This window comes from Cyprinus carpio, chromosome B15 (assembly GCF_018340385.1).
Source record: "Cyprinus carpio isolate SPL01 chromosome B15, ASM1834038v1, whole genome shotgun sequence".
In the NCBI taxonomy this organism is placed as follows: domain Eukaryota; kingdom Metazoa; phylum Chordata; class Actinopteri; order Cypriniformes; family Cyprinidae; genus Cyprinus; species Cyprinus carpio.
Genome location: NC_056611.1, coordinates 7,815,248 through 7,827,337, shown reverse-complemented (window position 1 = coordinate 7,827,337; position 12,090 = coordinate 7,815,248). Strand labels below are relative to the sequence as shown.

At 33.5% G+C, this 12,090-nt stretch overlaps 1 protein-coding gene and 1 long non-coding RNA gene across 4 annotated transcripts; both read left to right on the top strand.

Annotated features, from left to right (window-relative positions):
• Positions 1 to 3,264: 3,264 nt before the first annotated feature.
• LOC109058230 lies at positions 3,265 to 6,423 on the top strand. Of its 3 annotated transcripts, none has more exons than XR_006156531.1 (6): positions 3,265 to 3,484; positions 4,099 to 4,170; positions 4,414 to 4,554; positions 4,653 to 4,804; positions 5,527 to 5,625; positions 5,799 to 6,423. It is a non-coding gene; the product is annotated as an uncharacterized LOC109058230 (long non-coding RNA). The 3 variants fall into 3 exon arrangements; XR_006156529.1 differs by lacking the exon at positions 4,099 to 4,170 and adding an exon at positions 4,221 to 4,294 and having other exon boundaries at positions 3,276 to 3,484; XR_006156530.1 differs by lacking the exon at positions 4,099 to 4,170 and having other exon boundaries at positions 3,303 to 3,484.
• A 1,609-nt stretch (positions 6,424 to 8,032) lies between these two features.
• Positions 8,033 to 11,630, top strand: rbp2a (retinol binding protein 2a, cellular). Its single transcript, XM_042739060.1, has 4 exons — positions 8,033 to 8,225; positions 9,390 to 9,568; positions 11,104 to 11,205; positions 11,485 to 11,630. The coding sequence occupies exons 1-4, from the start codon at positions 8,153 to 8,155 to the stop codon at positions 11,536 to 11,538; spliced, it is 408 nt and encodes a 135-aa protein (XP_042594994.1). The 5' UTR covers positions 8,033 to 8,152; the 3' UTR covers positions 11,539 to 11,630.
• Positions 11,631 to 12,090: the final 460 nt, after the last annotated feature.

Below are 12,090 nucleotides of genomic sequence, written 5' to 3'. Positions count from 1 at the left end.
TTTTTGTTTTTTAACTACTTACATAGGCCTAAATGTAATTTGATTTGCAATTTTTCCAGGTGGGAGCATGTGGCAGATGCATGTGAATCAATGATGCTGCAAATATAAGAAAGGTTCTAAAAGTACATTTAAAAGTATACTTTGCAAATATTTAAAAGTATTTTTGGGGTAGCTGTATATGCATGCAACCTGAAGATCAGACCAATTATTCATGGATATAATGATTAGGATCCAAGAGGATGAAAAAAATCGGACAAATTTGAATTTAAAACTGCAGTACGCAAGTTTTGCCTCTTTGTCGCCATCCTACATCATATTTATTATAACTTTTTTTTTTTTTACGTGGGTTGTGCCCTGGCATGGTTCCTCAGCGTGGATGAATGCGTGGATATTCACTGTACTTCAGAATCACAGAGGCTGTGTTTCAAATGGCATACTTGCTTACATGCCCAGTAAACAGTGCATACTGCCTAATATTTTTAATATTAATATTCAACAAATGTTGAAGCTGATCTTTCATTACTGATTTAAATGTTCTGTTTCATAAATGCAAAGATACTGGGCAAAATACACAGAAAGATTTAGACATCAACACTCATCATACAAACCTCAACAATGGTGAGAATCATCAAACTAATTCAGATAAACCGATCAATTGCAATGCATGCTGGGAGTCATGAATAAGTTGATACCCAGGGTGTATTTCAGCATACAATTTTCTTTTGTTGATTGTCGCCATTGTTGAGTTTCATACACTGATTCTTGATGTCTAATTGATTCAGAAATTTAATGAGCTTGTTTTTTCTGTATTTTCTGTTAATTCATAGAAGTATGACCATACCACTGCTTTAATCTCACAGTGTAGTATCACACATAAAAAAATCACAGCACGCTTGTGAGAAATTAAATAACCTCACCTGATCCCAATGGATCTTTGTTTTCATTGCCTCAACAAGTGTACAAGTAACAATGAAAACCTAACATTAAAATACAAAGCATCAAGAGCCCAACTACAGCAAACACTGATCCCAATAATGGTGCTTTGCTGAAATTTCAACATTAATTGATTTTGATTCAGTGCAACTAACATTGACAAATCAACCATTTTCAACATTAATTCAATGGTTGCTTTCTATCAGGGTAGCCTCTGCCAACAATTTGTTCTATCTGTCTTTAGGGTAAATACACTTTCTTTTTAGAGCTGCTTGACAGTGGAATTTAATTCTGTTTGCATAACTGAAATATAATTTTTTATTCATACATTTTATTTATATACTATATTACTGCAATATCATTAAATATCTTTGAAACAATCAGTATGACCTACTGTATAAAGCGCTATAGAGATAAAGGTTGATGTCATTTGACTTGATCGGAAACATGCCATAGAGATTAAAGTACAGTTTATGTCCTCAGGGGCATCACTAGTGTGGGGAAAAGGGTGACCGAGCGCATAGGGCCCAGAGGTTTGTGAGGCCCCAGCGAAAATCTAACCTTTCATTGGAGAATAATTTTTTTAAATGGGGGGAAATATCATTATGAAACAAATGTTTTTCTCCAAAACACATTGGCCACAATTAATGGTACCCTTTTATTCAATTTTTTTTTTAAACCTCCATTTGCCAAAATAACAGCTCTAAGTTTTCTTTAATAATGCCTGATGAGGTTAGAGAACACCTGACAAGAGATCAGAGACCATTCCTTCATCCAGAATCACTCCAGACCCTTCAGATTCCCAGCTCCATGTTGGTGCTTCTCCTCTTCAGTTCAACACACTCATTTTCTATATAGCAGAAGCTTGGTTTTGTACTCAGTGACCCATTTCTGTGTTGTTTTTGAGGTTTGTGTTTGGGTTATTGTACTGTTGGAAGATCCAAACATGGCCCATTATAAGATTTCTAACAGAGTCAATCACTTACTGATTTTTTATCTGTTGGTATTTGATAGAATCCATGATGTCATGTATCTGAACAAGATGTCCAGGACCTCCAGCAGAAATATAGGCCCACAACATCAAAAATATAGCAGTATATTTCATTGTACACATGGGGTACTTTCATATCCCTGTGTTCACCAAACCCATCTTGAGTGTTTGCTGCTAAAAAGCTCATTTTTTAGTTTCATCTGATCATAAAAGCCAGTCCCATTTGAAGTTCCAGTCGTGTCTGACAAGTAAATATGCTGGAGTTTGTTTTTAGATGAGTGAGGAGAATTTTTCTCAAAACCCTCATGAACAGCATGTGCTGATGTAGGTGCTGTTTGATCGTTTTTTGAAGCTTTTCTGACCCTGAGACTCAATTATTTTCTGCTGTTCTCCAACTGTGGTCCTTGCTGGTGCACTTTTTTTTTCTCTTTTTTAAGCAAATGAAGTGGCTCACTTCACCGTTGTCTTAGTACAGTCAGGGTATTGCAGGGATGGTTAAGGTTTAAGTACATTATCTGGCGTGGTTTGTCAAAATTATACTTTGTCTGTTACACTGTTAACACTGTGAGCAATGCAGTAAAATTAAAACACTAACGTCATAATCAATGAAACTGCATAATTGTTGTCATTATTTAAACGGTAATATTATTTACAGGAAGAACTGCACAAGAGTACGTCACAGAAAGCAAACTGAACTTTGGCCTACATGATCTGAAGTATATGTGTATGTGTACAAATTTGATGCACTTGTAATGATTCATCATTCAGCCTAAAATGATGAATTTATATGTTTTTTTTTTCTTAGTAGTTGTTTTGTGTTTGATAATTGCTTTGAAATGTTTTTTGACTCAGATGATTTTTAGAAAGACAAAATATTGTTGATGGGATAAGAATGGCTTGATGGTTTTTAAGAACAAACTGAAAACCTTAAACTCTCTTTAAGATTCTTGGGAAAAAAAATGATATGAGAAATGCCCTAAGTTCTATTTGTTAAGCAACATGCCCTTTGACATTGTAACATTTTTTACAGTGAAAACTGCATGCAGATACATCACTCTCATCTTCTCTTTCACCTTAAGACTGGGTGAAACTATCCAGGCCATAATTTGACCCCTAAATCAGAAGAATTTTTTTTTTATTATTAATATACATATAAATATAATAAAAATACATTTATTTTAGTTGTTAACGTACACTGTAAAAAGTCATTCTGTGGGTTTGTAGATTTCATTTAATTTAATGTGTAAACTATTTAACAAAATTAATTTCTTGCTTTTTTAAACATTTTTTGAATTAAAACTAATTAAAAATGTCTAGAATAAAACCTACTCAATTTTGTTGTTAAGGATTTAGCTATTATTTTTGAATAATTTCAAATAGAGAGATTATTGAATGAATCCAACATGATGGAAATAAGTTGGTTTCAATTTACAAGCATTTCCTGTAACAATGCGCGGTTTGAATCAGCTCGTGAGCGCGAGGCACGCATGCGCTGGAGTTTCCCGCTGACAACCTGGAGGCAAGGCTGATCGCTGCTCTTGTTCAGTTATTTTCTCAAAGGTAAGGAATATAATTTATTTTATATATGAAAAAACTGATGTAAATTGTTCTAATTGATCTAATGTAGGCGTCAATGATGATGATGATAATAATAATAATAATAAAAATACTAATTAAAGTCTGCTATTTAAAATTGATTTGCTGATTTGCTTGAAAAATAAAGATTCTAACGTTAATTCGTTCATGTAGCCACTTTTTTTTTTTTTTTTTTTTTTTTTTTTTTTTTGTAGTTTACAATATTAACTAACGCGAAAAAATTCTGTAGGAATTCTTATTTTGTGGCCTATCCACGTCACGTATTGGCTCCGTACGTTTGAACTAGGGTGTTGCTCATAAAGTATGGAAAAGTATGTTTTACACCGATTAATGGCTGAAGGTTCATTTTAAAACTATTTAACGTTAGCGCTGCCGTTGAACAGTGTGCACTCCGTTTCCATCAATCCAATGCACTTCTCTGTAACTCTGTTTCAATCCCTCACATTGGCATATTTTGAAAAATAATCCATGAACATAAATGCATTTTGTAACACAACATCGAAACATCGAAGGGTTGCAAATCGAACATCGATTATTTATATATATAATTTATTTATTTATTTTTACACATCTGTGAGGACCTGACCTGGTGATCTGCCAGGACGTTCAGCACTAATCTACAGTAACAAACACGGGCAACAGTGAAGCGTGTATGTATTTCATTTAAATAAAATCCATTTATTCTTATCATTCCTCATAGTTACACATCCTATTAGGAGCTAACAACAAGATTAAACTGTCATTCTGCGCCATCGCGATTGTACGGAAGCCCAGGTTAGTTCTTTGTTATTTTGTGTTTCAGAATAAAATAATAAATGATCGCTATAAATGTTAGATATTTTGGTATACAGAATTATTAACATTCCACATTTCTATTAAAATTATTTTTGCAGAATTGCAAAAGAGAATTTAGAAGAACAATGAAAAGATGATAAAGGAGATGAACAAAACTTCGACGACACAAAATCATTAATCAATGTCCACTTGTGCAAGACATAAAGGAACGATGGACAGCCCTATTTCATTCTTCTCAAGTGAGTTACCAATGTTTAGAGACCAAAAGGAACATAATGTATCTGAAAACCCTCTCTCAAAACATAGAAATTAATTTGTCTCTCATTCCCTATTTCAGGTGAATGCAGAATTTTAAAGAATAACCACTGTGCAGCTGAAACCTGAACTGGTCCTCACTGGATCTTCACTCTCCCAAGCTCTTGACAACGGTTTCATGCCAAAGGAGGAGCACTTGAAAAAAGACTGAAGACTGAGATGGAGCTACTGAAGGTACAGTTTATAATGAAGCTTGCAAGCCATTTGGCTACTTAAGTTGTTGTTTTATGTAAGGGTGAGATTAATTGTTTATTCTTGTATTTTTCTTTATGATCATCAGCATGTAGGCCTACTTCTCCTTCTATTGTAAATTAAATGCCAAACTTGATGATTAGGTTCTCAAACAAAAAAAGCTGACAAATGCATTTATTTGTGACAACAGTTCAGTGAGGTTATGTTTTGTTGCATTAGTAGTTAATAATAATAATAGTTCTTGGACTTTCACAAAAAAAAATCTTTTGTGTTTTGTGTTTTGTATTGTGGAGGCAAACCAAGCATGATAACTATAAAGATAATGATAAAGATATCGTTTTAAAAATTGTTCTCAATATTAAATAATAGCAGACCACAACTATAATGATAAAGGCACAGAGAAACAATATCGTTGGAATCACTTCCAGAATGATTTTTTTCCAGCTGATGAATGATACAAACATTGACACCCAATCAGAATCCTGCTATAACGAGCTAGAGAATATAAAGCGGCAGACGAGCATGCACTTAGAATAAACAGACAATATAGTTCGCTGTTGTGGACGCTAATATTGTTATCTTTGTAGTTATCGTTCTTTGTGTGAATGGGGTTTTATATAGTTTTTTGCTCACCTGTTGACATTTCTTGCACCCCTGTTTAACACAACTAAATTAACCTCTCTTTTTTTTTTCTTTTTTTTTAGGATGAGCAGTCTTCTGTTGATATGACAAGAGAGGTGGTCATCAGCTGCATTATAGAATTCCTTAAGGGACATGCAGGAGAGCTCATCAAAGAAATGAAAGTGTGCTATCTTAATTTCAATATACCAGAAGTGTGAATGTATATCAAAATTGTTGTTTGCTTCCTGAAGAGGCCATAATATTGTTCATTGGACTTTCTTATTAAACAAATTGAGTTTCAGATCGTTTGATCAATATTTCATAGGTTTTGAGTGTCACTGCTTTAATGTTACAGGACAATGAAGACCAGACAGGAATTGGACAGCTTGTGATGGCAGCAATTGGGACCAAGACGGGAGCTATCATTGACAGTCGAAAGGACATTGGAACTGTTATCGAGGGGGAAAAAAGTTGTTACAGGCCTTGAAGGTGTTCCCAGGGCTTGCTATATCCTCCTTGGTTTGACGTATGCACTGAATCTCCATTATCCCAGGAATGTAAAGTATAGTTTGAGGTATTTCAGAAACTTATCATGGAGCTGGATGCTTCAAAGCTGTCAAACAGAGTCTAGTCACTCAGGTCTAAACTGCTGACTTAAAATAAGATGGTTTTATCTGTTCTGTGGTTCCATGTTGCCAAACAAAGACCTCACATATTTGAACATTTTGTGTCTAGAAAGAGAAAAATGCCCCCAAAAAGGTAATTGCATTGTGTATTTTAAAATATTTGTTCCTAAAAAGAAACACAAAAAGTGACTTTATTCTGCAGACTTGAATTTATATGCCTTAGAAAGTAATTGTGGATAAAAAAACAGTTGATTCTGTTGAGAGACTAGTAAATGTTCCCTCTGTCTGAGAATACTAATAGATGCTACTGTAACTGTTGTTGGCAATAAAGCAGAAGTTTGTAATTCATCTTAACATCTGTGTCTGTAATTCATACATAAATTCATTCAAATTCATTTAATACACACATTAAAAATAATACTAAATTATTTTTTTTGTGTTAAATCAAAACAATTCCTTTAAGTAGTATTCATTAACATAGTGCTCTGATAAAAACAATATTTTTGTTTAAATTTTACTTAAAAAAAATGTGTGTGCTATTTGCATCTAATTAATTTGAATGGCTAATTTTTAAGGAGCACATTTGATTAATTGTAACTCAATTCTTAATAGTTGTTGAATTTAATTAATATTATTGCTTGTAATCTGTTGCCTCAATTTTATTGAGTAGATGTAGTGTATTATTTTTTACAGTGTAATTTAAGTTTGTATTTTAAAAATATATTTATTTTAGTTGATACTTGATGTTTTCTTTACTGTACAATAATAATACAATTAATAAACTTAAAGATACAGCACGCGCAATAAAACATCTAATCCCATTTTAAATTAATTTAATCAAACATGCCATACTTTGCTATTTTATTGCACATGGGTCATTTCAACAACATTTTTATGAACTTAAACATTCACCATCATTCAGAAATTCTGGTTCTGGTTTTTGAAAGAAATTAATACATTTATTCAGCAAGGATGCATTAAATTCATCCAAAGTGACAGTAAAAACTTCCACATTGTCATAAGAATTATGTCAAATTATATTTCAGTATACTTAAAACAAAACGCTGTTCTTTTAAACTTTTGTTTCATCAAAGAATCCTGAATAAAATGTGTAAAGGTTTCCACATGTTAAGCTCTTTTTAACACTGATAATAAGAAATGTTTTACAGCATATTAGAATGATTTCTGAAGGATCATGTGACACTGAAGACTGAAGTAATTATGCTGAAAATGCAGCTTTTCATCACAGGAATAAATTACATTTTAAAATATTTTACAATTTTAAACTAAAAATATTTCACAGTATTACTATTGTATGTTTGAGCTATTTTTACGGTCATTTAATTTCTGTTTTTTTTTTTGTTTTTTTTTTCTTGTATTTAAAAATAATGCAGCCTTGGTGCAGACTTCTTCCAATAAAATATAGAAAAAAACCTAAAGTAAAAAAAAACAAAGTAAAAAATTATATATACAGATGGGTCCAAATGTTAAGGTTAGGGTAGTAGAGACCAGTAGTGAAAAAGCTTATATTTTGCATGTTTAATGCAATATTTTAATAGCAGATAAAATTACCAGCATAGTAATTTGAATGAAAGGTGAATTAACCAAAAAAAAAAAAAACAATTCAGAATGACACTTTTAGTATTTGCTTTGTCCTCCTTTTGGTTCAGTTCTTATTGAACTCTACAAGTTGTTCTTGAACTTTAGATTTGGGAGTGTTCCAAAGAATGCTGCAGTTGTTAAAAACATTCGAATCTGAATGCACATTCTACATGATTACTTGAAATCTGCTGATTAAAACAGTTATGAGGGATGTGTGGGATACTGCTGCCACAGCTTTAAAATGACGTGACAGCTGCAAATTCTGCACAGCTTGTCTGTATCTATCTCTCAGACCATATTAAAAGCTGACACAAGTACATCCCATTTCTAAAGCCCACCCCTGTTTCAATGAAGATAAAGGGTCTTATCAAAAGAACTCTGTTCCTGCGGTTCATCTGATCACACACACACCGCTAGAGAAGGCTGTGGCTCGCCTCATTCTACTCTTCTCACACACATACACACAACATCCAGCTTCACAATGCCGGCTGATTTCAATGGAACGTGGGAGATGGTCAGCAATGACAACTTTGAGGATGTCATGAAGGCTTTGGGTATGTGATTTCTATTACTGAATACCTGCTAGAATCCTGTAGTTATCAACAGGTGCATAAACACACCAGAGATGCAGATCGGGCTCTTGTATCTACATGTAACTTATCTTGTGCTTAGTGGACAGAGTTCACTGTAACTCTGCATAAATGAAGACAATGTAGTCCAAAGTAAAAGTTATGACATTTCATGTCAGTTTCTGTCAGGTTTTTTTTTTTTTTTATTCATTTTGCAACAGATTTGAATGCATGTACTCACTTAATAGTAGAGACTTTATGGGTTATTATAAATAACTACAACTAAAATCATAATAAAACATGCATTGCTTGAAATAAACATTAAACATGACATAAAAACCATAAACTTGAAAACGCAAAATCGTGCATGCACTGGGGTTGTATAAAAATTCATTTTGCAACAGATTTTATTGCATGGACTCATTGTGCTTAATAATAATAATAATAATAATAATAAAAAGTAATCAGACTGATTAAGGAAAATAAATAAATAAATAAATATGAATTCCTTGTTAATTAATAAATTAATTTAAATGAAGAAAAAACATTGAGTATCTTTACTTGTGCAAGAAATGAATCAATAAATGGGCTGCTTTTTCAGGATCAAAGTTCATGCGAGGTCATAGTAACTTATCAGTGGCTTTGATAAAGGTGGGAGATGAGCCACCTTTGTCCCAGCGTATGAATATGTGTGAGGTCATTTCTGTCAGTCTGTTGCATAACAGAAGAACTATGGCCCTGTTTCTTCAGCGTCCCCAGTGATTTCAAAGTCTCCTTTCAGTCCACTCCCAGTGGAAACTCATGCTGAAAAGACATGAAATTGACGTCCAAAAACAGGTCAAATAAGTAAATCAAACTGACGTCAAAAACGTGACATGACATTGTTGTGATGTAAATAGAATCAAACATATTGGCCTACATATATGTTAAACCAATTTTTGTGGGATTAACTTCTTATTTTCACCCAATCACCACTGGAAGAAATTGCCATCCAAACTGAATTTAAAATGATGTAACAGCATCTTGATCAAGTCTTGATTAATACTGACGTCAGACTGATATCAAGGTGCCTGCTGAGATTCTACTTGGATCGTGCTGATCCTTCCTTTTCAAGGCTTTTAAATAGTTCATTCTATTCCTCCCCTACAGACATTGACTTTGCCACTCGTAAGATCGCAGTGCATCTCAAACAGACTAAGGTCATCGTGCAGAACGGAGACAAATTTGAGACCAAAACACTCAGCACCTTCAGAAACTATGAGGTGGATTTCACCATCGGGGAGGAGTTTGAGGAGCACACAAAAGCCCTGGACAACAGAATTGTTAAGGTAGGTGTACAAAATGCAACAAAGTCCAAACCAGGGTCACATGACCCCTGTGCAGTTCTTGTTGTTGTTTTTCCCTTTTTGTTCTGACTATTTTTGAGAAAAATATAGTACAGTTGTACAGTTATGGATCAGATGGTAATATCATGTTACTTTGTTATACACCATTTAAAAATATTTAAGATCTGCATATAAAATATACATCTATTTAGATTTTTAACATAAACTAATCAATTAGATGCATGTACATAAAGAAACGGGTAAGAATATCTGTAAAACACTGAATGTGTTTTAAATAGACAATGACCAGGTTTATATATTTATAATTATTATATAATTATATAATTTATTTTAATCTCATACATTTTAAAGGCCGCAATGTGTGATGGGGTTTCGTTGAGAAAGCGAAACTACTGTGTTTTTGCTTTCCAAAAGAAGACAACTAGAAATCATGTTTATATCATGTTTATAATGGGTTTTATGTTTATGTCTCGTCGCTCCGGCCGGACAAGGCATCACAATATGTTAAGAGGCATAACATTTCCGTCACATGCTTGAGGCATTCGGGCAATCACAACGTGCTGCATAGCTGGCCAATCACAGCACACCTTGCTTTTCAGAGAGATGAGCCTTTCAGAAGGCGGGGCATAGAGGAGAAACAATAATGTACAGTATATGGAAAATAATGTGTTTTTTTAACCTTAAACCGCATAAACACATCTCATTACACCAAATACACAAAATAATGTTCTTTTTAGCAGCATCATATGGCCCCTTTAACTGGTTATTGCTTTTTCCGCAGCTAGCCATATTATAACCATGTTCATCCTTTTTAACTGAATAAATGTAATTGTTTTTACATTAAACAGATTTATGATGATATAAATAAACGCATTTGAAAGCATGTTTAATTAAATTCAGTCAAATAGATGAAAGCAGTTAATAATAAACTAAGTTTGTTTATATTAAATGTGCGTTATCCAAATGAGTGGAAATATCGATTCAAATAATGAATCTTAAATTTAGCCCTAAGTACTGTATATTTGAGTGCATTGTTGTGAATGATAAATACAGTATATTTGCTGCTTTAATGCACTTTGGGTTCCATAGAGTTCTAATTTAACTATAATAATATTTGACTCTTAAAGGGATACTCCACCCCAAACTGTAAAATTTTGTTATTAATCACTTACCCCCATGTCGGTCCAAACACGTAAAAGCTTTGTTCATCTTCGGAACACAATTTAAGATATTTTGGATGAAAACCGGGAGGCTTGTGAATGTCCCATAGACTGCCAAATAAATAACAGTGTCAAGGTCCAGAAAAGTACCATTGTGTACCAAAGACGAACAAAGCTTTTACGGATTTGGAACGACATGGGGGTAAGTGATTAATGACAAAATGTTCATTTTGGGGTGAAGTATCCCTTTAATGTCATAAAGGTGCAGGTCAGGGTCCCGTTCGTGAGTGGGGGTGTCCCATATATGAGAGTACTCATCTTTTACATTGACTGAAAATACTGAAATATTTGTTTCAGACCCTGGTGAGGTGGGATGGTGATAAACTGGTGTGTGTGCAAAAGGGAGAAAAGGAGAACCGAGGCTGGACACAATGGATTGAAGGAGACCTGCTTCACTTGGTAAAGAACTGCACCTGTACAAGTGATTCATCAACAAAAGGAGAAATGAATGTTTACGCTCATGGCATAAGATGGTACTTTAAGGGTACTGAATTATTATCCTATAACATACCATTCTATGTGCATACATGACACCCAAAGATCATTATACATACCCAAATAAACGAGGTGATACTGTAACTTTTTGTCTCAATTCCAATTTGGCACTTTTTATGTGTATATTAATGAATATTTTAGTGTATTTGTCCAGTTATCATGCTGATCACTCTCTCTTTTTAGGAAATCTACTGTCAGGACAAACTCTGCCATCAAGTCTTCAAGAAGAAAAACTAACGCTCAATAAATAACAGGATATTCACACCTGGGTTTGGTGTTATGCTGTGTATATTTATTAAATCAATTTTAATAAACAGCTTCAACCAATACCACTTCATTTGGTGCTCCATGTGGGAGAATTTCAATGCAGCAAATAAAAGTTTCTGATAATCTTGCTGTTAATTAATAATTAATAATAACTCCCATTAAAAGGTGTTTAATGATAGGTGTGTTTTATTGAGACCAGTATATCAAAGTTCACATGATTAAAATCAGTTGATATGATTTAGCCAGAAATGGGTGTGGATGCATTGTTTCGGACTATAAGCTTAAACTCTCACATACCGCCAGAGGATAATATTTGACGTGGAATAGAAAAATAGATATTTTTCAAAGAAATAGCGATGAGAAGCAGGGTAGAAATAGAGGAGCTTTAGTTAAGTTTAGTTTTTAAAAACTAAAAGAGGTTTGAATTGAACAAATTGTTTTGCATTAAAAGCTATGCGGCTTATTCTGCAACGTAAAATACATCAGAAATATACCCTTGTGACTTTTGACTAGCTTTTATTT